The sequence below is a fragment of the Taudactylus pleione genome, unplaced genomic scaffold, assembly GCF_031769625.1.
Source record: "Taudactylus pleione unplaced genomic scaffold, aTauple2 ptg000009l, whole genome shotgun sequence".
NCBI lineage: Eukaryota > Metazoa > Chordata > Amphibia > Anura > Myobatrachidae > Taudactylus > Taudactylus pleione.
Window position 1 is genome coordinate 7,083,920 of NW_028284412.1, and position 26,707 is coordinate 7,110,626.

General features: G+C 43.3%; 1 protein-coding gene across 2 annotated transcripts in view; it reads right to left on the reverse strand.

The window, feature by feature from the left end:
• The window catches only part of PAPPA (pappalysin 1), a 475,476-nt gene extending 450,186 nt beyond the window's left edge, over nt 1-25,290 (reverse strand). For both annotated transcript variants that reach the window (XM_088466086.1, XM_088466022.1), the window contains exon 1: nt 24,873-25,290. In XM_088466086.1, coding sequence (XP_088322212.1) covers nt 24,873-25,290 — 418 coding nt within the window. The remainder of the gene's footprint in view (nt 1-24,872) is intronic.
• Nucleotides 25,291-26,707: the final 1,417 nt, after the last annotated feature.

The window sequence follows — 26,707 nt, forward strand, 5'->3', positions numbered from 1 at the left end:
AGGCAGGACCAGACTCCCATGGGCCCCCCCAATAATAAATTGCCGCACAAAAGCTCCCCCCTAGCCACACATGTGCATCAGACCCCACCAGATATGCTGCACAAAGACAGACTCACAGCACTCTTCTGAAAAAGTGACAGGCAGGAGAAGACCCTACCACAGTGTCAGCCCACACAGCTCAGTGACAGTCTGCTCCATTGTTCAAGTCAATATGGCACCCGCCTCAATGGATCCTAGCATTCCCTCTGACCTTGTGCTTGCATGGAGGACAGGGGGGCCAGCCGCAGAAGCGGTTATTAACTCAGCCGTCCCACCCGCCACGCCGCCCGTGGTCCTGCCAGCCCAGACACGGAGATGTCTTGTGACTGTGTCAGTGACACTGTGTCACATAACAGACCATTGAGCTGGTGGTGCGCCGTAGCTGCACTGTTGACAGACAGCAGCACCAGCAGATAAGCCCTGCTGGCTGACACTAGTCGTGTCATTAAGTGAGTGGGGTTTTTAGGAATTGGGAATATGTGTACGGAGGTGATCGCTCTTATCGCCCCCCCCCCTGGATCCGCTTGCCTACATACCCTGTGGTCTGGCTGCCAGACACAGGGCATGATGTACTGTATCATGCATTGCATATTGCATGGTGATACATCCTGCCACTTAGCACATGTATAGCAGAGTTTATTAACGCTGCTTACATGAATAAAAATGCCAAGGACAGCTCTACCATAAGAGTTTATGACCCGAGAGTCTTACTGCTCATGCAGGGATGTTCCAAAGACTCTCTGCTCTCTACAACAAATGCTCACATCATATTGTCACTACAACATGTTCCATGTGACTGCTGTTGCCATGGTAGTCCATGACACTATGAAATATCAGGAATAATTATCAATCATTGATATTTTAGCAGCATGAAGGCATAAACCAAGGGGGAAGGCAATTACCAGGCTGCTTCTTATTGCCTGTCGCAGTCCTTAATGTAAAAAATAAATAAAAAGACTCCTTTTTTTTTCATGAAATTGCAGCTTTAAGCCTTGGCGCTGTGGCTCTCTCTATAAGTATAACTCCCACATTCCTAGTAACGAAATGTAGACAAAATTGTCACATCGTAATCTGCCAAAGCTATTCCCACTCCGGCATACAATGCACCTAGGCCATTATAAAATATGGAATGTTTTGATTTGCACATCACATACCACCCAACTTTTGAAGACAGCCAGGAGGGCGGGCACCCTAAAATTAGGGGAGTGGTGTATCAACAAGGGGCGTGGCCTTGCAGGAAATGCCCTGCCCGCGAGCCACCCCCCGTTATCGTCATGCTGGGGGCTTGCCCAGCGCTTTTGGAGCTGCTGGACAGGCTCCCAGTCTCTAACATAGCCGACACTGTGTATATGGATGACGCGCACAAGTCGCCACTGCTCAGCTCTGCAGAGCAGTGGTGTGACAGTGTTCTACCCAACTTCCCCCCACCCACGGGACACTGCGGCCCGCGGATGGGACAGTGCCTCTAAAACGGAACTGTCCCACTGGAATCGGCAAAGTTGGGAGGTAAAGGACATATAGTATATGTGCCAGCCTAAAAGCAGGCATTATGCTGGAATTGTTCTGCACAACAGCAACTTGGAAGAAAAGCAGGACCAGGACAGCACAACAGAAAACAAGTATTTTTGTGTTCAATTCTGTAGCACTGTTCGCTCATTATGTTCCCCGATTTAGACATGAAAGTCCTAATTTGGATGCTATAGCCTATGAATAAGATGAAGACAGAAAGTTGGGAAGTATATTCCATTCACCGCTGTGGTGAATGGCTGCTGTTTGATTACCTGCCAAGGGGCACATGGTGTTCAAAATGTTGGTTTAGGGAAGGGGAAAGGCATTATTAAAGTTGTGGGGGATGCACTCATTAATAACACCCAATGACTCATTCACCAAGTGAATCTCAGTACTTCTTTTCTGTGACTAGGATATCACAGTAGGGTGCTAGGAACTCTGAATTTAAATTGTCTGCCATGTGCAGATAAATCAAAGTGAAAATGGCTAAGGAATCAGTAGCAAGATGACATTTCAAGTAAGTGCAAAGGATCCCTTTGGCACACAGACCTTGTTACCATAGCTAACAGAAGACACTAGAAGAGGCCCTGGCTGATTGTAAGTCCCCAGACAATGCTAAAATGAGCAAACGCAGATGTCCCAGGAAGCAATTACTCTTATCCTCCTCAGACAAACTACAAAATCCTCCAGCTGTCAGAGCAATACCTGGAGCACTGCACATCTCTCTGTTCACCTGTCAGGAGGCAGAGTAGCCAAGCTCTTCAGCAGTGATCTGTTTTTCCACTTTTTGTACATTAAATTCCATATACAGGTTACTCACAGGGCCTTGTGAGTAACTTGTATAGGGGCATAAAATTACTTATTGACTAACAAAACAGCTGTGTGATTTCTTTTGTTTGCTTTTCTATGGCCATTTCACCTTGCTCTTTCCTTCTCTTCTTCCTATACTTGCTGCAGAGATGTAACCTACTGGCTAATATGTTTTATTGTCACCATCAGACCTCATAGATCTATGGCCTCCCTGATAACAGCTAATTAAAAATCCATGACTCGTCTGATCTTGATAAAGTTTTGCTCAGGATCGGCGAATTGAGGATTTCCATCTTGCCTGATTCCATGGCAAGCACCACCCTTTTGAGTCATGGCTGTTTTATCCAGAACAGTATGTCAAATAAGAGTTATTAAAATATGTACACATTAACTTTTCTCCTGGTATATTTATTTAGCTTACTAAGGGACAGATGATGTACTAAGCTCTGGAAAGTGATACATTGGAGAGTGATAAACTACCAACCAATCAGCCCCTAACTGTTATTTTGCAAACACAGCCTGCAACATGACAGTTAGGAGCTGAGTGGGTGGTAGTTTATCACTCTCCAATGTATCACTTTCCAGAGCTTAGTACATCTCCCCATAAGACAAATTTTGATACATAGTAAAGTGCAAAATTGACTTTACTTGATTATTAATCCAATAACTTTTTTCCTTGACGTGTTCTACCTAAATATGTAAAACATGGTGAAGTAGGATAGATTCATTAAAATGGTTGGAAGAGGCTGACATTGCTTGTCCGGATTTACTGCCCATCCAAATCATTTGCAGCTTGAGCCCAGATTGATAGATGAAGAACTAGCCGGAACAAAGTGATTATATCCAATGATTAGGACATGGGTTATTTGTAAGTAAGAACTTAAAGTTCATTAGATGAGTTTGGGGGAAATGAAAATTAAAGTAAAGGAAAAAAATTAATATCAACTGTAAAATGTGAGAGCTGAAGGATGATGTTCTTAAATGGAAGGTTTGTTTTTGTTGTTCAGTATTTCTTTATGGGTGTGAAAAATAAGAAAAACAAATCAAAACATCATAACAGTTTGAAGAGTGTCATCATGCCATGAAAATTTTAACTCAACACTGTCCCTTAGTACAAAATTACAAAAACATTGTTGACATTATTCAAGAGGAATGTATCTGCAAAGGTATCTTACCAAATGCAAAAGAGGCATTCTGGTCTTATAATTTTGAGCTGATATATGTCATCTATAGCCATGCTATTTTCTCCTTGATAAAAAAACATGAGTACTCTCCAGAGCAGAATTGAATGAAAACAAAAAAAATAGAAAGTGGAAAAAAATACATAAAATAAGACAACTGTACATTTTGAGTGCTACCGATTAGTGTTAACTGCTAGCACTAATAAACTGTTAGCACTAATAAACTGTAGCGTGTACACTTATAAACTCCCATCTGCTTCACTTATAGATAATATATTGTCACGCTTTGGAAAATAAGGCTGATGGTGTGTCATTCCAGTTGCCTCTAGGGCACACTAGGATGATGCCAGGCCTGTCTTGCCTAGTCTAATATGTCAAAGCAAAGCAGCTCTTACTACGATCTCAGGAGAGAACAATCTCTTTGTAAATGGGTGGGTTTTACTGGAGTCCAAAGAGCAAAAAGCTCTTCAGTTCCAGTTTTATGATTGGCTGATAATTAAAAGTATCTGTCTCCTCATAAACTAAGTGTCATTTACAGTAATAAAGGGTTGGAAACAAATGCCACCGGGCAAAAGTGGGCAGTACAAACAATCAACAATTACAATTCAATGCTGTGTCTATTGAATCATGAAAAGAATACTAGTAGATGTTATAACGATTACTAATAGCATAAATAGTAAAATATCAGAATAAAAAAATAAAAATAAACAAAAAAGAAAAGCCAACTACTCAGTAGAAATGAACAGACCGGTTAGGAAAAAAATGGTTAGTGTACCATAATGATCCGTGCATTAAATCATAACATCTCTACTATTTCCTCTACGGGGCATTACTGTTTTGTTTTGCTTAATCGGAATTCTCTTCTGTCTGTTCTTCATTATGCTTTAGAAAACATTAATATAAATTTAAACCATAATAAATTATTAAAATGATGATGAATTCCACTGGTTATTTTAAGTTCTGTGGCAGGTGAGTAGTGTCCTACTGTATGACCACCTACAGCAATTCACAATTAGATGTAACTGTGAAGCACCACGGGGGTCAATTTTTTATTCTGGTCCATCGGCCTCTTTGTTAGCTTGGTATCCGACTCACTGTGAGTTGCGGCGGTGGATAAGAAAGTTCAAGAACAATTCAGTATTGCTCCGGTTGTGGAAAAGCTGCTTTGAAAGCAACTGTCCCATGAGTCCTAACACTGACACTTTTGCCACTAGTAAGTAGCAGTGAAAGTTTGCGCAAACAATAGTGTGTGCAAACTTTCACTGCTAAAGCTACTTACAGTACAGTAGCACCGAACGAGAGAAAGGGGGATCCCACTTCTCACTCAGGAAATCCTTCTAAGAGGATGGAGCGGGCCTCCAGGAACTAAAGGGGCCTATCCATTACGTGACCTGAAAGACTGAACGTCTAGCGTTCAGTCCTTCAGGTCGCCGGGTGCAGTGCCCGCACTGAACGGCATTCACTGAACGTCATTCAGTGCAGGAGACCGACCTCCCTTTCTGCGAACATGTGGAACCTGACGAGCGTCGTCAGGTTGACCAGCATGTTTGGCAGATAGTCGGGCCTTGCCGACTATCTATTAGACGACTTGGTTTTGGTCGGATCATTTAAAATGTCATCTAATGGATAGGCCCCTTTACGCTATTTGAAGATGGAGTCAGTTCCCACAATCAAACTCCAAAAAATGTCACCTTTCAGAACTTGCTGAACACCAGGTGGCCACATCAGGCCTCTAATGGTGAATAGGCCCGTCACTTAAATCATGCATAAACTAGTATTTCCTTATGTGTAACGGACCCTTTCAGTTTAATGAATAGGCTCCAGAATATAATTTGTTAATAATAGTCACATATAGGTAAGTGTATACCAACAATATTAGTTGTGAGCATAAAATAAAAAAAGACTCAGAAGGCTTGCACTCAACCAATTGTGACAGCCTGGCAGGACAAAAAATTACAATCACTTTTGACATCACTGCACGTACTTTTCGGGGATATGTTTATATGATATACCCCCAATAGCTATGTGCCTAATGCTGGGTATACATTGGCCGATATATCGGCCGTTCAATAGATATATCGTGGGATCGTCGGTGCGTGTGTAACACCTACTTGCCTACTTTTTTTTCTCTTCCCCGGGAGAAGCCCGGAGAAGAGGAGCAAGTTGGTTGCAATGGGGGCGAGGCCTGATGGTTCCTTCACTAGGAAGTGGGCAGAATGCGGGAGAAATGCCTACTCTACCAGGGGTGCGGGGGCGTACCCAAAAGATCGGGAGCCTCCCGCGACTTCTGGGAGAGTAGGCGTGTATGGTGTAACAGCGATATGTCTGTGAACGACATCATTCACAGACATATCGCGTCGGCTGTGCAGCACAGCTGATGACCGATATAGCTCCAGATATCTCGACACATCGTACTGTGTGTACGGACAGTGTGCTGACTGCCTGTACACTTGCTGATGCCACCAGAGGCTGATATCACAACTGGGCGGGCACATGTAATATCTGCCCGGTTGTGACGTCAGGCACGACACATCAGGACGACGATTGGTAAGTGTGTATGCAATCGTCAGATAGGACGGCGGATCGGCCATCGTGATAGTGTGTACCCAGCTTTAAGATGATGTCTGTGTACCAAGATGGCATCTTTTTTCAACAATGGAAGGATTGGGGAGATCTGGAGACATAACTTGCAAATTGCACAAAAGCACAGAATATTTATGGCAGATGAAAAACCCTTGAGTTAAATTAATTGAAAGCGAAAATGACAGTTCAATAATGAAGGTTTTGTTTTTTATTGAGAATCTCTCTTTGCTGTGTTCAAGTTATCAGTGAGATATTAATGTTGCCAAAGAATACAAGTAGGCATAGGCGCATCTATAATGGATACAGAGTGTGTGGTGCACATGGGTCCCTGAGCTCAGGGGGGGCCCACACCGCACACCTGCACCCAAAGCATATCTAGTTGGTGCCTGCAAGTGAACTTTCCCCCCTTCCTACATGGCACCATCTTCCCACTGATATAGGGAAGTATCCAATTAGCCACAAAAACGAGAAGTTTTCTTCGGAGAGAACTTTTTGGACCATTTGCCCGAATTTGACGCTTATCGCATGTTAACGTGCTCCCGTTTATCATGCTATCCTTTTGCAAAACCAGAGATTACCAATACCAGTAATGGTATAGAAGTGTGTTAGTGGCCATAATTCAAGGGTTTCGGGTTCTTAAATTGTGTTAATTGGTTGCTATATCCATTTTTCTGGTACAGTGAAAAAATTATAGAAAGCAATATTTTGTGGCCATCAAAGCATTAAATCGCTGTGCCTCAAGAGCAAAATCTTCCCCATGCAAGCGTGGAAGACGAACACAGAATTACCGCAGCTGTAATCAGTGCTGCGCATGATCGCTTTTGTGAATGTAACGGCACATGCTCAGTACTGATTATAGCTGCAGTTAGAGCTAAGTTAGAGCAAATAGGGAAAAGTATCTATTTCCTGAAAAGTTGTCATAGCAAAAATGACAGCTTTTCAGAATAGATAGTTATGGAGAGGAGGAATGATGAATTCCCTCGGTAATTAGGTAGAACTCCATGCAAGTTCTAAATCTAATTACCTCCATCGTTATTTTAGTGTTGATGAATATGTCCCATGGTGAGAGGTAGTGTTTTATCTCTGCGATAAGCAGTGAAGAAGGGATTTTAAAACTAATTTAAAAATTGCTTGGGGAATGTTTGAATAACATTCTTACACAACCTTGAGAAAGTCACTTTCCGAAACACTGGAACTGTACAACGGGATATGCAATTGTTTGTGTGCCAGTGATTTTTGTACAGTTATTAGATCTGTAATCTGCAAAACCATTTCACTGAGCACCTGTAACTAATTCCTGGAAGATGTGCAAGCTGCTTAGTTTACATCTAGAACATGTCCATACTTGTTACATGCTTTCCCTTGATGTTTATCATATGCAAAGATGCAAGTAGAATTTGCTTTATAAGCTTGTACCATCCAATACCTCACAGATTCTCTTTTGCAGAGCCTGTTTTTCTTTTGACGCCATTCATTTATTAGTTTACTTATCTCCTAATGGTACAGATCCACTACACGATAAATTGAATGATTTGAACAATAACGATATTATCCGCAATATCGTGCAGTGGATATGCCGTCAACGACCAGCAATGTGCGCTCCCGCTGGTCGTTGACGACATCTATCATCGCCTGTACTTGCAGGGCAACCAGACGATATTGTCAGGTTCTGCAACTATGGGGATGAGGGAGGGTGACGTTACTGAACGATATATCGTTCAGTGTGAGTGCTCAATGTTATTAATGCAGGGTTGCTTACACTCCCGATTCGGCCGGCAGCCTCCCGATAATCGGGTGCAGCTCTCGGCCCCCCGGAAAGGCAGGCAAGCTGAATCGCGTAATTTTGGCCCCGCCCCCTGCCTCTCAATACCTGTACTATCGGCATTGTGTAGCAGGAGCGGGGCCAAAATGAAGTGATCACGTGACCACGCCCCCATCACCCCCATAAACTTCAGTCATCCACTCAGTCACACCCTCTTTTGCCGGCCACGCCCCCCCTGCCAATCTGCCTGCTCCCTCCCGGAAGAAGCTGCCAGAAAGTCGGCAACTATGCGTTAGTGACATTGAGCACATCACTGCCGGGGAAACACTAGACAATATTGCTCATGGAGCATATCGTTTAGTGGATACCCGCTTTTAGAGATCTGCAGAACATTGCATTGTCTGATGATCTGCATATCATTGAGAACATTACAAGGGACCTTTGCTTCTGTCTGTATATAGTGTTTGCACAGAAACCAGCAATAAGGTATGTTGGTTTGACATGACAATAATGCAATCATACAGTTTCTCATCTTTTTATAGTTAATTTTTTTAGTTACAACTAATTTTCAATCCCATTGCAGCATGAAGAACAGACCGTGAATAAGACTTTCTTCCCTTTACGGTGGACCTGTTGTCCTAAATTAAATTTATCTAATCAAGCTGTATATGGCAAAGTACCTGCATACTACACAGATGTTTTTTGTCTTTGAAAAATGTCTCGTGGGAAGGTAGCTTGCACTGATTACAATTGTATGAACTCTGAGCCTGATTCAGCAGAAGACGGAATTGCAATGCCGCACACAAGCAGCTTTGCAATTCCGTCCTTGCTAAAAATGCAAATGAAGTAGGTGGTGTCTGACACCTGCTAATGCATCTGCGATCCCAGCGCTGCAACCGAGGTTACAGCCTGGGATCACCATAGCAACCATTGGTCGTGATGTTAGATGGCGCTGGCCAGCTGAGTAAGGCTCAGCTTATGCATTCTGACCGGCAAGCGAGGCCAGGAATCTGCGTCGATGGACGCAGATCCTGGCCTTGCAACTCCTGGAAAATGGGGACGACATGTCCCTGTATTTTGGGAACGCAGGCCGCCCCTGCACCGTCCTGTAAATGCCTCTGCCTGTCAATCAGGCAGAGGCATACAGGGGGCCTGCATGCGCAGAATGGGTCCTACACACTCAGTTTCCCTATAATGTGCAATCCTACACACTCAGTTTCCCTATAATGTGCAATCTGCTTAATCAGGCCATCTGTCTGTTATAAACCTTAAAGGTTAGATAGTAAATATCTCTTTTTTTAAACATAACAAGCTCTAGTACAAAGAGTAGGTTAGGTTCACTGAGACCTTTGGCAATCTAACCAAAATTTTCGGTTTCAGTGGAAGTTTTCGGCAAAACAATTGCTCCCCCTTGATTCTAAGAAAATATAATTATCCTTGGCGCTGAGCAAAAATAGAGCTCAGTAAAGTGGATATAGACAGTAGACCAGCAGCTACCACTAGGTGGTTGCTACCACCTATAGCAGAAGGAAATATTAAGAATAAAAAACACAGCAGTGCTTAGTTTACAATGTAGATGGAAGTTAACCAATAATAAAAAAAATGTTTTACTTAATAATTTTCTGATAGAGAATATAAATTAATAAATACTAAATAATAAAAAAATATACCGATATAACTACAGATACAGTATATGAAAAAGTAATAAAGTCACAATTCCTAAATAACTGTTTTATCAGTACCAACAACAAACATAAAGTTGCATTATTGAAGACTATGGCCCTGATTCAGAGCCGGACGCTCTGACCAGAGCGCTCGCTCTGAATCAGCGCCCACCTCCATTAATATGGAGCGTCCTCCTGGACGCTCGTATAGCTGTGGGTCACCACCCACAGCATATACGAGCGTGCGAAATGATGGTCGCGAAGGTCTTGACCATCGCGACCATCGAAACTGCGAGCAAAAGCCTGCGGTTGGGTTTTTCAACCGCAAGGCCAGGAGTGATTTTGGCTCTATCAGAGCCAAAATCACTCCCACTGACATCACTAGTGATGTCAGTGGGGCCGGCTTCAGATGGTAGGCGTTCCCTTGGGCGTTCAGATGGTAGGCGTTCCCACCAAAGGGGGCGTGCTGTCAGTCACCATCGACAGCACGCCCCCTTTGATGAGAGAGCTCCCTCCGTCGTGCGCATGCGCAGTAGGGACCATCAACCCACTTGCGAGCGGACAGCCGCTCGCGAGTGGGTCTGAATGAGGGCCTATATTCAACTTCTACCTAAGGACTGATCATCTATAGTTCTGTTGGTGTTACCCATTCATACATGGTAAAGATATCCGCTACACTTATTGGAGCTTTCTAAGTAATTTTGCAATAAGTCAGAGAAATTATAGTTATTATAAATACATATTGTTGCAAATTTCATTATGAAATATTCTATCTATGCAAAGGGAGGATTTTGTTTATGCTTTATACCTATCCGGAGCATTGTATACGTGTGGCTGTTTGCCTCAGGTGCAACAGAGATACATGCATATGTGTATATATATGTGATTTTTTTTGTATTATGGTACACATATTTGATGAATATTGTTTCTGCATTTTACATTTTTTTATTAAATTGTGACTTTATTACTTTTTCATATATCTGTGGTTATATCGGTATATTTTTTATTATTTAGTATTTATTAATTTATATTCTCTATCATAAAATTATTAAGTAAAACATTTTTTTTTATTATTGGGTAACTTCCATCTACATTGTAAACTAAGCACTGCTGTGTTTTTTATTCTTAATACCCCCTTGATTCTACATACAGAATACCCAGAGCCTGTTTTCCTCCAAATCCTATTTCTTTTTTGTTGTTATGCATATTAACTCTCATTCTCAGTGTCTATGGAAAATCCATCGGTCCTCAATACTACTGAGTCATGCCCAATCATGTGTGTGTGTTGCATCACAATATAGGGAATACAGATGGTCCTATTAGCATACTTCACCTCCACCTTCCATGCTGACCCCCAGAATGACTGAGGCCAGGGTACTTTGTACCGACAGCCACCCATTCTCTTGCTCCCTCTCATTTTTTTACATATTTTTTCAGAAATGGCTGGCACTATTCATATCAATCTTCTATTCTATTCTATTCATATCAATGCAGGACAGAAGTAAACTGAAGTACAGTGAGGATTAATGGGCTGAATCAGAGCCGCTTGCAAGCGCACAGCGCTCGCAAGCGGCTCGATGTTACCCCACTGCGCATGTGCCGCCTCCGGCGTGCGCATATGCGAGACCCATCCAGCGACTGCAGCTCAGTCACTACGGGTCTCGCTAAAAGACGGGGCGGTTGTCGATGGTGAGTGACAGCTCGCCCCGTTTTGTAGGTGGGGAGGGGGGTTGGCTGCACAAAACGCAGGCATTCCCTTAGGAATGCCTGGCGTTTGTAGGCAGCCCTACTGACATCACTAGTGATGTCAGTTGTGGACTTCCTGCTCTATTAGAGCAGGAAGTCCACTCGGGCTTGTGGGAGCCAAGACCCTACAACAGGGTCTCGTCGCAAACTCGATGGTTGCGATAATCGTATGTAGACAAAAGTGATTGGACGCCACGCATATCATTGCACATGAGTTCCAAATGGCCACTAATGTGGCGGTTTCAACTTTCAACAAGAACAGTTCATAGGAAGGCCCAAGCATGTACAGTTCTATGGAAACATTGAATGTGTTTATCAGGATGACAATGCCACCCGTCATGTTTCCAGGGCTACACTGGACTGGTATACAGAAAATTCGGTAACCCAAATGGACTGGACAGCTCAGAGTCCAGATCTTAACCCCATTGAGAACCTCTGGGATGAATTGGAGTGATGGGTGCATTGTAGATGGATTTGACCTTCTTCATTGTCACAGTTGGTCACTGTACCTACAGTAAGGCGGAATGACAAAACATGCTGCCTACTGTTGTCCAGGAACTTGTGGACAATGCCAAGAAAGGTGTCTGCAGTAATCACTGCACATGGTGGACCTATAAAGTACTGATGTCAATAAAATCTCATTGATCTATTTGCTGTCAGTCGGAATACATACGAATTACCGCCAGACACAAGACCGGCGGTTCAAATCCCGACAGCGGCAGGCCGACACGGCTGAAAATCCTGATTGTCTCCAGGTAAGTATCAACTAACCTAACCTCCCTAACCCTAACCCTCCTTAGGGGTGCCTAACCCTAACCTTCCCCCCAGTGCCTAACCCTAATCCCCCCTCTAAGTGCCTAACCCCCCCTTCCCCGCCGCCTTAACCTAAGACCCCCGGGGGGGTGCCTAACCCTAAGTCCTCCCCCGGGGGTGCCTAACCCTAACCCTCCCTCCCCCAAGCCTAACCCTAACCTCCCAGGGGGATGCCTATCCCTAAGTCCCCCCGGGAGCCCTAAACCTAACCCCCCCCGCGGCTGTCTGCAGCGTTGCACGGCATCACTTAGATCGGGATGCCGGGCGCCGGTATCCCTGGTGTCAGTAAAATGACAGGCGTCTAGAATTAGACGCCTCTCATTTAACCCTCGCCGGGATAAAGCAGATATAAAGCATTATCTAGGACATAAATAGAATTCTTATGGCAATTCAGGGAGGCACAGTTACTCTTGTAAGGAGTGTCTAGAAAAATATTTTTCCTTGGTGCAGCAGTGGTGGCATTGACGGATGGAATGATCTGGAGAAGCAAGGTAAAAGAAAAAGCTGCCATTCTTGTATCTGGTTGTGTTTTTTTTGCAATCAGTTCACACAGTATGGCCCCTATATACATAAGTTCCTGTACTAACCACACATCTAGAATCAAGTATTCAGATTTACAAACAGACATATGTGGACATATGTGGAGCTGGAATAGAAACGTGGTCCCTTTTACGCTCAAGATGACTCTAGGGGGTATATTTACTAAAGTCCAGGTTTCTAAAAGTGGTGATGTTGCCCATAGCAACCAATCAGCTCCAACTTAACATTCATCTAGCACCTAGCACCTTCTAAAAGAGAATAGCTAGAATCTGATTGGTTGCTATGGTCAACATCTCCACTTCTGATAACCAGCACCTAAGTAAATATATGCCATAGATCAAAAATCCTTCAACCCTGTATAGTCACTTTAGACACAGTAGGCCAATATGGGTTAGCTCATGTTTTATTTAAAATTATACTTATGTAGACATTGTACTCGCAATGATCCAGTTATGGATCGCTCAAATATACTCTGATATCGAGAACTTACCTTGGTGGATGTGGAACTATGGTTGACACACCAAATGCAAACATGACAGCGGTTAAGAAATTGGATATTGATGACAGTTTTGGATCACTTTTATCCACATCACTTGTAGCCCATGTCACGGCCTCATCTTTCAGTAAGGGCAGGATCAACCCTATATTCAAACAATCTGAGTCATACTTTCGGGGTTTCATCTGGAACATCAGATTATACTGTGCAAGGAACATCCGGAAGCATGCAACTTTTCCGGAAAGGCCATTTAAGGTTCCTTGTCAAGAACAGTACTATGCACATGAGAAGCAGGGATGGCCAAAGTGTTGAGGCCGTCTTGTATGATAAATACTCTTAGATGTATCTGGGCTATTTATGCCCCGCGTATTTATTGCATTTGTTGTGCAAGAAATTGTTAAGTGTAATGGAATATGCTAAATAAATGTTAATAAGCAAGACTCATTACCACAGAGTCTATAGATGGAGAACTAGTAGATTTAACATTAGCTCCAGCTGAACCCAATTTGCAGCACGATTATTTTCTCATAAGAACTACAGCTTAGCTGCTACAGTGGGGTAAATTCTGAGACTGGATTCCAGTGACTGCTAGATGAGGGGTTTAATGCAGCCAGAATTAGGAATACAGCTAAAAATCTCAATACACAGGTAGGCCATTAGGACTCTGTTGCTGGTAGCCAAAGGATAATTCAGGGACACGGTAGTAAGCAACGCCAAAGAAAACAGAGCCAGACTAGAAGAGAAATCCATGTGTCAAAGTCCAGAAGGTTGAACAGCAGAGCCAGGAAACCAGGAACAGCTAGCGTGCAATCACAATAAGGAGACACTGGTGCTGTTGTTTTACAGCCTTATATACCCAAATATTGCAGGGAATTGTCTGTAACCAGCAATGGACGTAGAGCAAGCACATTCATAATGGTATTTTCAGATGAAGTATATCTGAATAAGTTTATATAAACAGCAGCTGCTGTAGCTCACTTGGCAGTATCACTGTTTCTGAGTCCATAAAACCTGGAATCAAGTCCCACAGAGTGCATTATTCAATTTCTTATACTCTTGCGAGATCATGACACACACCTTCACATGTATTGACTTGACCCTGAACTCCCATAGATTATCTCTGTTGGTTTCAAATGTAGAATTCTTCCTAGAGGTATATCAGGACATTACCCAATGACGTTAACAGTCAACCTCACTTTGACAAAGGAATTTGGTTCTGGGAGCTTAATACCTTTAGTTATATCTGAATGTAGAATCAGTGCCCTGATTTGGAGCATGTCTATTTAAGGACTCGTTCTGATGAATATAGTATCAACTGGTTACACACTCAAAAGAATACAGTAGTACATTGCTTCCCGCCAGGTATGTTCTGTACACAAGCCAACATTGTGGCTACTTTATGGCTATTTGGCTACAGATAAATAATCAAACAGGACCTATCGAATTATAATGGATAACTGAGATATTAAGCATTTTACAGAAGACAAAATTGAAGAGGTATTACTTAAATCTTATAAAATTGTATTGTCCCTAATTCGTTTTCTGGTTTCCCAGAAAAGTACTCACTCCCTCGCTCTCAATTTTTAAAATATTCAAATTAAAGGTTAATTCAATCTCAGATTAAGGCATCCAAACTGATCATGCACCATTAACATGCTGCAGTCCATGAAAGATTCCAATGCGAGACAAGGTGGTCCCTGCTCTCCAGCCCTTTTCTTTTGAGGTGCGTCACAGACCGGGACGCCTACATATGGATGCACATTTTTTTGGTCCCGAACAGAGGCCCTGATACAGAGCCGGACGCTCTGACAGAGCGCTCGCTCTGAATCAGGGCCGGCCCTCTGAATTTAAGAGCGGCCTCCTGGCCGCTCGCATAGCTGTGGGTGTCCACCCACAGCTATGGCGAGCAGCCAAAATGATGGTCGCGATGGTCAAGACCATCATGACCGTCGGGCTTGCGGCAAGACCCTTGCGGTAGGGTCTCGTTGCCGCAAGCCCTGGAGTGCTTTTAGCTCTATCAGATCCCAAAGCACTCCCACTGACATCACTAGTGATGTCAGTGGGGCCGGCCCCAGACGGTAGGCGTTCCCATGGGAACGCCTCCGTCTGGGCAGCCACGCCCCGGCATGCCCACCAAAGGGGGCGTGCTGTCAGGCCTTTGGTGCGAGATCCATAACGACGGCTTGGCCGTCGTTATTCGGGTCTCGCACATGGGCACTTGGCCAACATCGACCCGCCTGCGAGTGCTCAGCACTCGCGAGTGGGTCTGAATTAGGCCCAGAGTCTGGCTTCTGCCACATGCGATTTAGAATCACCCTTTCATGGGGGTAGAATGTGGGAGGGTGGAAATCTCTCACATTTGAGGAAAGGGTTAACCTTCTGTGGCTCAGAACAGAACCACACACTTTCCTTAATTAGGAGGAGCTAATGTATGCAATGCAAACCTGTTTCTGTAAGTCAGTCAGTGTGAGAGTTAAGGTGCGTATCCACTAATAGACGGAGAAACGAGAACACGATTATGACATTGTAATCGTGCTGTCGTTTCTCCGTCTGTGATGTGCCTACACTGAACCTTCAGTCGTTCAGTGTAGGCACATCCATCATCCCCGTACATACTGAACCTGACATGATCGTCAAATTGACCAGCATATACGGGCGATAATAGAGGTAAAAAATGACCAGCGGGCACGCGCATCGCTGGTCGTTTTTGACATTGACATGGCCGATTTGTGGATGATTACCAAGTGACTGAACGATGTAATTATCGTTAAATCAGCCTGTTTAATCGCCTAGTGGATACGAGGCAATAGGAAGGTGTGCACCTTTAGCACCCCTCTGTGTGCTGGACTTCACAGACCCTACCTGATCGCTGTACTCCTGGGAATTCTGTACTCCTGTGAATGTTGTTACTTGTAAGCTGTACTTTATGTTCCTGAATTGCCGATGGTACCTCTTTGTAAGAATCCATTACACTTGCTACGACCTTTTTTTTATGCTGGAATAAAAGCTACTTTGTTTGAAGCACTTCAGTTTCCAATGGTCAGCTGAAATCTACAACATGTTACAAGCAAACTATACAGGTATATGTAACACATTATATGGACAAAAGTATTTGGACTGTATTGACATTGTATTCAAATTCATATACTTTAATATGGCGTTGGTCCCCCTTTTGCAGCTATAACAGCTTCCAATCTTCTTGGAAGGCTTTCCACAAGATTTTGAAGTGTTTCTATGGGAATTTATGCCCATTCAATCTGTAGAGCATTTATGAGGTCAGGCACTGATGTTGGACGAGAAGACCTGGCTCGCAGTCTCCGTTCCAGTTCATCCCAAAGGTGCTCAATGGGGTTGAGGGAAGGGCTCCGTGCGGGCCAGTCAAGTTCTTCCACACCAAACTCATCAAACCATGTCTTTATAGTCCTTACTTTGTCCAAAATGTCTTGGTATGCTGAACCATTAAGATTGCCCTACACTGGAGATAAGGGGCCTTGTGCAAGCCCTGAAAAACAGCCCCATACCATTATCCCTCCTCCACCAAACTTCACAGTTGGCACAATGCAGTCAGGCAGGTAACATTCTCCTAGCATCCGCCAAACTTAGACTTGCCTATCTGACTGCCAGAGAAGGGTGATTCGTCACTCCACAAACCATGTTTCCACTGTTCCACAGTCCAGTGTCAGTGTGCTTTACACTACTACATCTTTACATCTAAACATTGGATGGAGACTTGGTAATGAGAGGCTTGCATGCAGCTCCTCGGCCATGGAAACCCATTCCATTAAGCTCCTGCCGCACAGTTTTTGTGCTTACATTAATGCCAGTGGAAGTATGGAACTCTTCAGCTATGGAATCAGCAGAGCGTTTGCGACTTTTACACATCAAGGGCCTTAGCAGTCGTGGTCCCGTTTTGTGATTTTACATGGTCTTCCGCTTCGTGGCTGAGTTGTTGTTGTCCACTTTGGGAAATGGAGTCTGCATGGCTAGGTGCTTGATTTTGGAAGTGAGAGGAGCATACTGGCCATGTTTTAGTGGGACTTTGTCATAGGTGTTACAAAAGATGCTGCTTTATGTGTTGCATTTCAACAAATATATTCAGCACATAGATTATCTCACTCCTCTCAGGTAATTCAGGACGAGTAAAGCTGGGTACACACTAGACGAGGTCTAGTGTGCCTGTCATCTTCAGCAACGGGACACGGTGGGAAAACAGCATCGGCATGGTGAATAGATTTTGGACATCAGTCTGGGTTTCCATTAAGAGAACAGGAGTAGATTGGAACCGAAGATCTGTATTTTTGGTATTGCTCTGGAAGAGAAGTTGGACAAACGCCCACTTAAATAAGTATTTAATCTCTCTTCACTAGTCAAGGTTGTCATAGCCTGGTTATGGATGCCAGGGGAACTCCCTTTGCTAGGTGACCTTTGTCAATGACACAGTAAGTCATGGACATTGTATGCATACTAGCAGAAAGTTCATACATAAAAATAATAAAATATTTTTCTGCTGTTACGTCCTTTTCTGCTGTTACGCATTACGTCCTCAGGAGGATGAGCATGACCATTTTTTTCTGGGGTGTCTCGCCCTGCATAGAATGTGCAAGACTGTCTAATTTCATAAATTCTTTATTATTTTATTGTATCACATTATCTCAGATACACCAATTGGATGAAAGTTTAGTAGAATAATTTTGGTTTATAACATGACAGTCTTACAGGTGATCTCCCTGTAATGTTTTTACTAGAGATATACAGTTTAGTTTTCATGAAAACCGAAAACTCTCGAACTGTAGGGTCCTGAGTCGAATCAAGTCCAAGCTTGGATCACTTTTGGGGTCCCGAGTAAAACCGAGTCCGGGATTGGGTCTACAATAAGTACAGAATTTGAATTTGAACAACTGAATCTCGAGTCTTGGATTACATGTAAATAGGTCCAAATTACTGAATTTATCAATTTTAAAGAAATCCAAAACAAAAATCAAATCCGAACCAAAACACTTGAGGATAGTTTTGGCAAAACCAAAACAATAACATTTGAGGGTGGTTTTACTAAAACCATTACACGGGGGTCCTCGCACATCCCTAGTTTTAACATTATGGTAACTCAAGTGGGGAATCCAATTAGCCGTGGGGTAAACCCCTGATTACAGCTGACATACTCAAAAACGCTGTATGCAAATCTGTACTTCCTAGTGACCAAGATAAAGGACCGGAAACCATACACTGAAGTGCCAAAAGTTATGTGATAGATGCATAGTACAGTGTGGGACTCCCTCTAGCCCAGCGAAGTGCAGCAACTTGACATGGAATTGATTCCACAAGTAGACAGAAGACCTCTGGAGAGATGTTGAACCATGCCATCTGGATAGCTTCTCACAGCTCCCTGATATTTGAAGCTGGAGGATCTTGGGTGTGAATGGAGCTGTCCACATGTCCCATAAATTGGGTCCATATCAATGGAAAGTGGTGGCCACACAATTTGTCGGAACTCTCCAGAATGCTCTTCGAACCAATTCTGGACAACTTGGGATGGATGATACGGTGCATTACCCTGCTGGAATATTCCATTGTTATGGGAGTACATGAAGTCCATGAATGGCTGCAAATCATCAAGCAATGCAACATATCAGTTACCAATCAATAACATGTTCAGGTGAACAAGCGAACCCAACCCATGCCACATGAACACACCCCACACCATTATGGAACCACCACCAGCCTGCATGGTGCCTTACTGACAACTGGGGTCCATGGCCTTATGGGGTCTGCCCCATACCTGAACCCTACCATAAGCTCAAAACAACTAGAGCCATGACTCATCGTACCATGCCACATGTCAGTCCTCCGGGGTCCAATAAGCAGTGTCACAATGAGGCATTGTGTCTGCTGTCATAGTGTTAACAGGGGCACTCTGGTTGGTCTTCTGCTCCCACTTCCAATGTAAAACAAAGAACACTGCACTGGCCTACTGGATGTGTGTCTGGTACCTCCTGTATTGAATGTGGATGTGATTTGTGCCTGTGTTCCTTGTCTGTTACCACGGACAATACTGTTCAGATGCCGCTGGTCATGAGCATTAAGCAACTGTGGTCAGCCACTGCACTGTCCAGTGGGTGGTATTGCTTTCCATGAGGTATTTTCGGTACACACAAGACACCATAGAAAGAGGAATGTTGAATGTCTGCACAACTTCAGAAATGGAATGTCCCATCCGTCGTGTACCCACTATCCTGCCCCGTTCAACTTCAAGAATTCACGTTACATTTCCATGAGCAGCCTAGCCGGTGTTCAAACTGACAAAATGACTCACAAGATGTCAGATTACAACTAATGCAGGTCTGGGCATTTCGAAGATGTCACAGTATAGTGATGTCACCAACCATTTCCTTTACATAGTGCTATCCCATGACCTTTGGCACTTCAGTGTGAAGACTGTGGGCCTGATTCATAACAGATCGCTATTGGGATCATAGCTGCGATTTCGCATGCAATTCTGCTGCGAAAATATACTAATGTTTGCAACTGCTTAGCCAGCATAGAGACGTCCGCTACCACTTTCTCACATCTGTAAGACCTCGCAGTCCTTCATATACATCGGTAACATCGAGTAACATCAGACCCTCATGCAGAATTACAGCAGGTCTGACCTGTCTCAGAAATTGCAAGTCTCATCGCACACAGTGGCTAACTTATGCTCGCCAATGTAACGGCGTTCAAACAGACAGGCACACCTACGTTTCTCCGACCAACCCCCGTCACCATGCCCAAATGCTCTTTCGATTTCATGATCCGTGTGTACCTTTATAATTATGTGGTTTATGCATTCATTGCTTTTTGCTTTCTTTTAATAAATCTTTATTGTAATTGGTGTGGTCACTTGATCTAACTAGCGCTCCACTACTTTTAGTTGTTGTTCTGATTTTTTGAGCTGGTGCAGAACCTGCTGTGAGAGCTGCTTGTTTTATCAGGAGGTATCATCTGTCCTGTCAGCGCACCCAGGTCTAGTTTTTTGCTGTACAGCTAATATTACAGGCATTGTAAAGTGGGGGCGGGGACAACAATGACATGATTCAGCGCAAATGTCATCATCAGTTATTGAAATATGAGGACATACAGATGTGATCTCATACACTGGGGCAGGGCCAGCTGGCCCTTAATGTCCGGGCATGCTGGCACTTGTTGATAGCCTACTTACCCCTGTCGGGATTTTGAACATTGGGATGCCGCTGTCCGCTGGTAAGTCATACTGATTCTGTTTTTTCCTCCTATTTTTACTTACCAGTCCATGCTGGGGGGTCCGGTGCTGAATAAGGAATTTGGGAGGTACTCCACGCATATTTTCAAAAATGTATCTTTTTCCAAGCTGTTACACCTAATGAAGCCTGCACAGATCACTGTGATCTGTGCAGTGCTTCAACTAAACTCACCTACCACAGGCAGGACTATTGTTGGATGGGTTTACCTTCGGTTTTCAGTAATTTTTAAAGCCAACCGTTAGTAAATCTACGCATCTTATTCTTGTCTATGTAAAAAATGTGTTGTTGGTCCAATGTTCTAAAGAGCTCTAAAGTCGGTTTCTGTCGGTTTTGCTTTTAGTAAATGGTCGGTTTGTAAAACCGATGGAAAATCATCCAAAAAGCCAAAACCTATTCCATGGTCACAATTCAATTCAATGCAATGTTGAATTGTCCTGGGAGGGACCTCCCGGACCTATTTAATTCAGCACGCTGTTAAGTCGGAGAATGCCAGTTCTTGCGACTTAACCTGGGTATTTAGTCTCCAACTAAAGTGCCAGCCGTGCAGCTAAACTGGGGAATAGCAAAATGGTCGCCACTTTTGTCGGATTTCTCCTCGCATCCCAGGAGGGTGCGAGAAGAATTCCTTTAGCCCGACCAAACATTGCACTGAATTGAGTAGCTTTGGGAGATGCCTCCTGAGGCTATTCAACATCGCATTGAATCGAGTCCCCCCCCCATGGGGCTTGCTGTGTAGTAGGTCTGCAGAAGATAAATATGGGGATCTATATGTATTACCGCATTTTTAGTAATGATACATCCTGCCCTCTGTGTGCCTATTTATTAATGTCCAAATTTTGCCAAATAAAAGAACACCTCTTAACAGCGAGCACATGAGTTATGGGTCCAATATTCTTGATAAAAAGGCCTCTTGGCCTCGCTTACTATTTGGAGCCCTGGGAAATGCACAGCTACAGTCTATTACCAATATATGACCACGTTGACAGAGTTGTTTTAAGACTTGAGCGGGCCTGTATGCAGAGGTCTCTGCCCCCCCTCCCGACACACCTAGGTAAACGCGGGGGGGTGGGGTGGTTCCAGTTACCCAGAACCCCCCGCCAGGCCAGTGGCTGAAATCATGACCACAATTGCTATATTGTATAATATGATTTTACTATAACTGACACAACATGCAGTATAAGGAACTGTGTGGAACTGGGCACACTATTAGTGCACCAGACCATACTATAAGTGCTCATTATGCCCCCTCCATGTGTTGGCAACACTATAAAATGAAGCATATGGAAACCCCCTCTACAAATCCAAGTTTGCCCCTGCCGACACATGCACAGAATGCTACCGACACATGCCCAGAATGTCACATACTCTGGCACTATGCCACAGCCTCAATAATCCATAACTATCTTATTAATGGTAATTACTTCAGAGATACTGTGCTAGCTCCATATTGCCAAAGATATGAACAGAATAACATTGGCAATAGCAAGACCGACTGGAGGTAACAAAAATGGATGCAGGGTGTGAAGTGCTGCCCCCCACAATCACACCCCACTGACTTGCAACGAATATCCATTTGTGGCGTTGGGGAGGGCAATTAGTCTATGGGTCTCTTAGGTTCACTTCAAGTTTACCCTATTAATAAGCCTGCTCTGCATATTCCAAGGACAGAAGCCCCTCACCCCCACTGCTCTTGATAACAGCTGACAAAAAACCACACATACAGGCACCTTACATATGCTCTTTGTAATATGCATACATAAGATCAGACAGAACCAGCAAGCATAAAACAGTAAACTCCCTATAGGCAAAATATTCTTTAAATCTGAGGCATATCCAAATTCTGGAGAATATTCAGATACAGTAACTCGCAGCAGATACTCGAGATCATTTGAGTTCAGCTTCTACACTGTGAACAAATCCCTGCTGCAGCATGGCTGACAACAATTATAATTATCACAACTACTGAAATTAACTTCACAAAACAAAATTCCTGCTCTTGACAGTAACTTGGTAGCTGTTAAATATGGTACAAATTATGAAGTAAAAAAAAAATTATAGGTAGGAAAACAGTCAAGTAAAAGAAACAACATAATGAAGAATATTTTAAATGGTGCCCTAAAGCAAAATGTATGGCCCTATTAAGCTAGTATAGTAAATCTTCACTGCTGCTGCCAAGAGAGACTCCAAGTGAGAGCATCTTGGAAGAAAACCATTTATTTATTCATGCTGCTAAACCTGGCTACGCTTATGCTAGTGGGTCATCATAGTGGAACATACCCTCATGAGGTAAGACCTCTCCCCCCCACATCACACAACTTTGCCACACGCACACCACCAGTTCCACCCTTAGCTGCCACACAAGTGTCTGCAGTAGCGTTCTACATTTTAGCATGGGGATCATTTACACAAATACTGATTAAACAGCACATTTAGTTGTTTTTTTTATGGCATTAGCAATTTGTATTGATTTTTCTTCCATATGCAGCAAAATATATATTATTTGACTATATTTGGTGCCAATATGAGAAAATAGCAGACAACAGGGGGAAGCAACATTATTACCTCCCACTCTCCCCTGCTGTTGGTTTACTACTATTATTTCTGTGGGATACGTTCAGTATCTTGGCACATGGGATGCCGGCCAGGCGCTTAGAATAGATACGCCCCCTTTATATTCAATGCATTTTCAACTGTTCTATACGAAGCTGATAAAAACTAACAAGTTAAATATATGGCATAGGAAATGTTTATGTCTGGTTTTCAGGCAAAATACTTCATGTTATGAAGTTTAGCTCACGTGAAGAATGTGGTGCTGATATTCTTTTATGGGTCAAATCAATTAGGCTCGTCCCTTAAGTAAGTACGCAAATATGCAACACTTACGGTAGTCCCCAACTCGCTGACTTTTGTTTGCAGCCCCATAGGGCTGCCTTTTAAGGGGCATATGTATCAAAGCTTGATGTGAGATAAAATTGTGATATATATCACAAACCAATTAGCTTCTACCTTACATTATGCAGACTGTGTTTAAGAAATGATAGTTTGGAGCTGATTGGTTGGTGATATGTATTTCACAATTTTATCTCACATCAAGTTTTGATACATATGCCCCTAAAATCACCAAGTCTGCGGTGAGATAGGGACGAGATGAGGTGCCGTTGCCAGCATTTTCACACCATTGCAAAGGCACTTCGCCTCAATGCTACTTAACTGAATTGACCCCTTTGCGGGATACTACATTAATGTGGAGAGAGGGAGGGAGGGAGAGAGAGAGAAAGAGAGAGAGAGAGAGAGAGAGAGAGAGAGAGATCAATTTACATTTTTAAACCTTTTAAATTAGAATTAATAACAAGGTGTAACAAATGTTTACTTGAGCCTGATTTAAAGGTAGAACACTTAAGTATAACAGGATCCCAGAAGCAGTTTAAATTGCAAACTCTCTTATCAAGGGAAGCTACATGTTGGCTCTGTGCTCTGAGGTTGAGGATTCCCCTTCTCACACCTCTTGCCGCTGCGTTTTCTAAGCAACACCCCCACAGATTGACTTTGTTTGCCAGTTTACACACGACGCCTGAATGTTTATATAGTAAATAAAATAGCAGCCCCGTCTCTGTAGGCTGCGCTGCTACACACATTCTGTTACTGCAGCATGCAAAGACTTCAAAGGTCCAGTCATCTTGTTCTGCTTTCCCTAATCACCGACATAACGGATCTTCAGCACTCGCGTCTCTTACTACTACACAAACTTCAGGAGCCCCCTGGCTCTGGGGTAAGGACATCACTGTGACGCCGGGGATATGTGAGGCGCTGCCGCAAAATCTCTATTGATCTTGGCCAGTTTCAATGGAAGGAGAAACCTCAAGCTTTATTCACCTGCATATCCTGAAAATGCAGTGCTAATAGCTCAGCAACATACTCTACATGACCACCACACAGGCTATGGAGATTGTGACTGAAACAGACCCATTGCAAAAGTTTGGCATTCCAGACATTCTCTTAAATTATTGCAAACGTCTTCTCAGATTTCCAGTGTTAGAAAGCTCCCCATGTGTGTATTTATTTATTTTGTATCTCTTTGGGGTATTGCAATAGCAGTATGAAATACTAGTGTGTTTATATCAGTAAGCAGACCTGATACAGTAACTAAGTAGCTCGGTGCACCTGCCTTATACAGTAGTTCTGCATAAGAACTTTTTAAATTGTCTAAGTCCCTATATATAGTACTAGTTATAGGCTTTGCTGAGGATGTACCTAGCATGTATTGTCCCACAAACTAACTGCAGGGTACAGAATACACGTGTAATGCAGTATTATATTATCACCATGCAAACACTGTCATTGACCTGGATAATATTATGCAGACATAATAAAGTCATTATTTCATTGAGCTGTGACCACCCATTAGAAGATAATGGCAAGCATGAAGCTCTGGGAAATAACTTGCAGTCAGTATTTGTATTATTGGGTGCTTACCTGCAATAACTGCTGGGGACCTTTGCCCTCCCTCGGCTCTTAGCCAAACTTGTAAGGTGAACGTGTCCCCTGGCAACTCATTACCCGCCTTCAGCTGCAGCTGGTCCCCATGCCCAGTGAAATAGAGAGCTCTCCCGGGGGCCATGGATTCAGCACTTTCACTTGCCTCTCGCTGGTGGTGATGCCCTCTCAGGTGTTCTATGCTGCTGAGGGACCTCCGGCCCCGGGCCAGGCTGGTGGCGCAGGAGCCCTCCTGAATACTGCGCAAACTGCGGTTTTTCCAGGAGCCCTCCTGAACACTGCGCAAACTGCGGCTTTTCCGTGCTCGTTGCGAGCGCTCATCCGTCCCACACTTAGAGGCACTTGCCAAGGCTGCATATAGGAGCCCAAGAGGCAACAGCAAACTCCAGAGCAGCATCTCCAACTCTTCCCCCCCCTGCTCCCCACTATGCTCTCCCGATCTGCCAGCTTTAGGCTATCCTCCTGGGCACTTGACCTTTGTTTGTTTGGTTTGATAGTTTGGTTGTTGTGCTTTGTATCTTCCTGATGCAGGATCTTGGATTTACCAAAGAAGATGCACTGATCTGTTGGGTCTCTTCATTCAGTAGATGTTGATGTCCACTATTTTTCCAAAATTGCCCTTTTTATTTTCTTTTTTTTTTTTTTTTACTCCATGTAAAATACAACAGATTTAAACATAAAGATTAAAAAAAAAAGAAAAAAAAAGCAACAACCAATGTCTGACAGTTAGATGCTTATTTCCTCCCCCCTTAAAAGGATGCTTTAGATGAACATTTTTTTGCCTTCTTTATAAGCTTTAAGCCCACACTGTCCCTAGCCCCCTCCTCTCTCCTCCTTACAAAATGAAAGAGAAGTCCTCTCCTAGGATGAGTAAACAGGGATATATGCTAATCTACGCAAGGGTGCTCCACCTTCCCAGTCCCCACTGATGAATTCCTATTAAACTGCAAGGATCATGACTGATCAATCAAGATCTATTGCAGGCTGATGACTGGACTGAATCACTTTTATTTTCTGTATTTGCTCGTCTTCCTCTGCTTCTTTTTTTTTTTTACACATAACATCCATTCAGGTAGCAGAAATGTGAGCATGTAATATCCCCTCTTTTTCTGCTGCCTCCCCACTTTCCATGCTCATCCCTGTCCACAGAACACATTCCTAGTTCTTCTGCCTTTCCTCCCTCCTGGCTGACTACTTCGCAGCTCATGCTCCAGGTTTCTGAAAAGCCCTCATACACTCTCACAGCTTCCAAGAGAAGTCTTGAAACTTGATTCTTAGCTGCCTTTTGCTACAAATGCCATCCTTTGGCTGCTTTATCCTGTCCTCGCTTCCCCCCTTACTTTTTAAAGTTCTTTAAAGTTCGACAAATCTCCCCCCTCCCCTGAGTTTACCCCTCTTCTTCCAGTTCACTTGTAAGAAGATAATCCAGAGTTTGCATCAAAAGGTCCCCATCGGATGAACGAGAAAGAGGAAAGCCAGTACCTTCTTCCAAAAATTGCTGTAGGCTGGAACAGAGCAGAGCTCACCCTGTTTTTTTTTTTTTTTTTTACTATGCTTTTTTTTTTATTTCGTATTATTTCAGGACGTCAAAAATGAATTGTCATCGTTAAAAAAAATTATATAAAAAAATAGAAAAAAATACAAAAAAAAACAGCAAAAGGAAAAACAGTGTCCCAAACAAAAAAAGCTGATTTGCATAAATATGGGAAGTGTTTCCTCGGTGTCTCTCCTATGTTGGATGCACAGGTAATCTACCCTGCTTGCCGTTTTGTAGATCTCTTTTTTTTCCTAGAGTGGGACGTTTTATTTTTTTT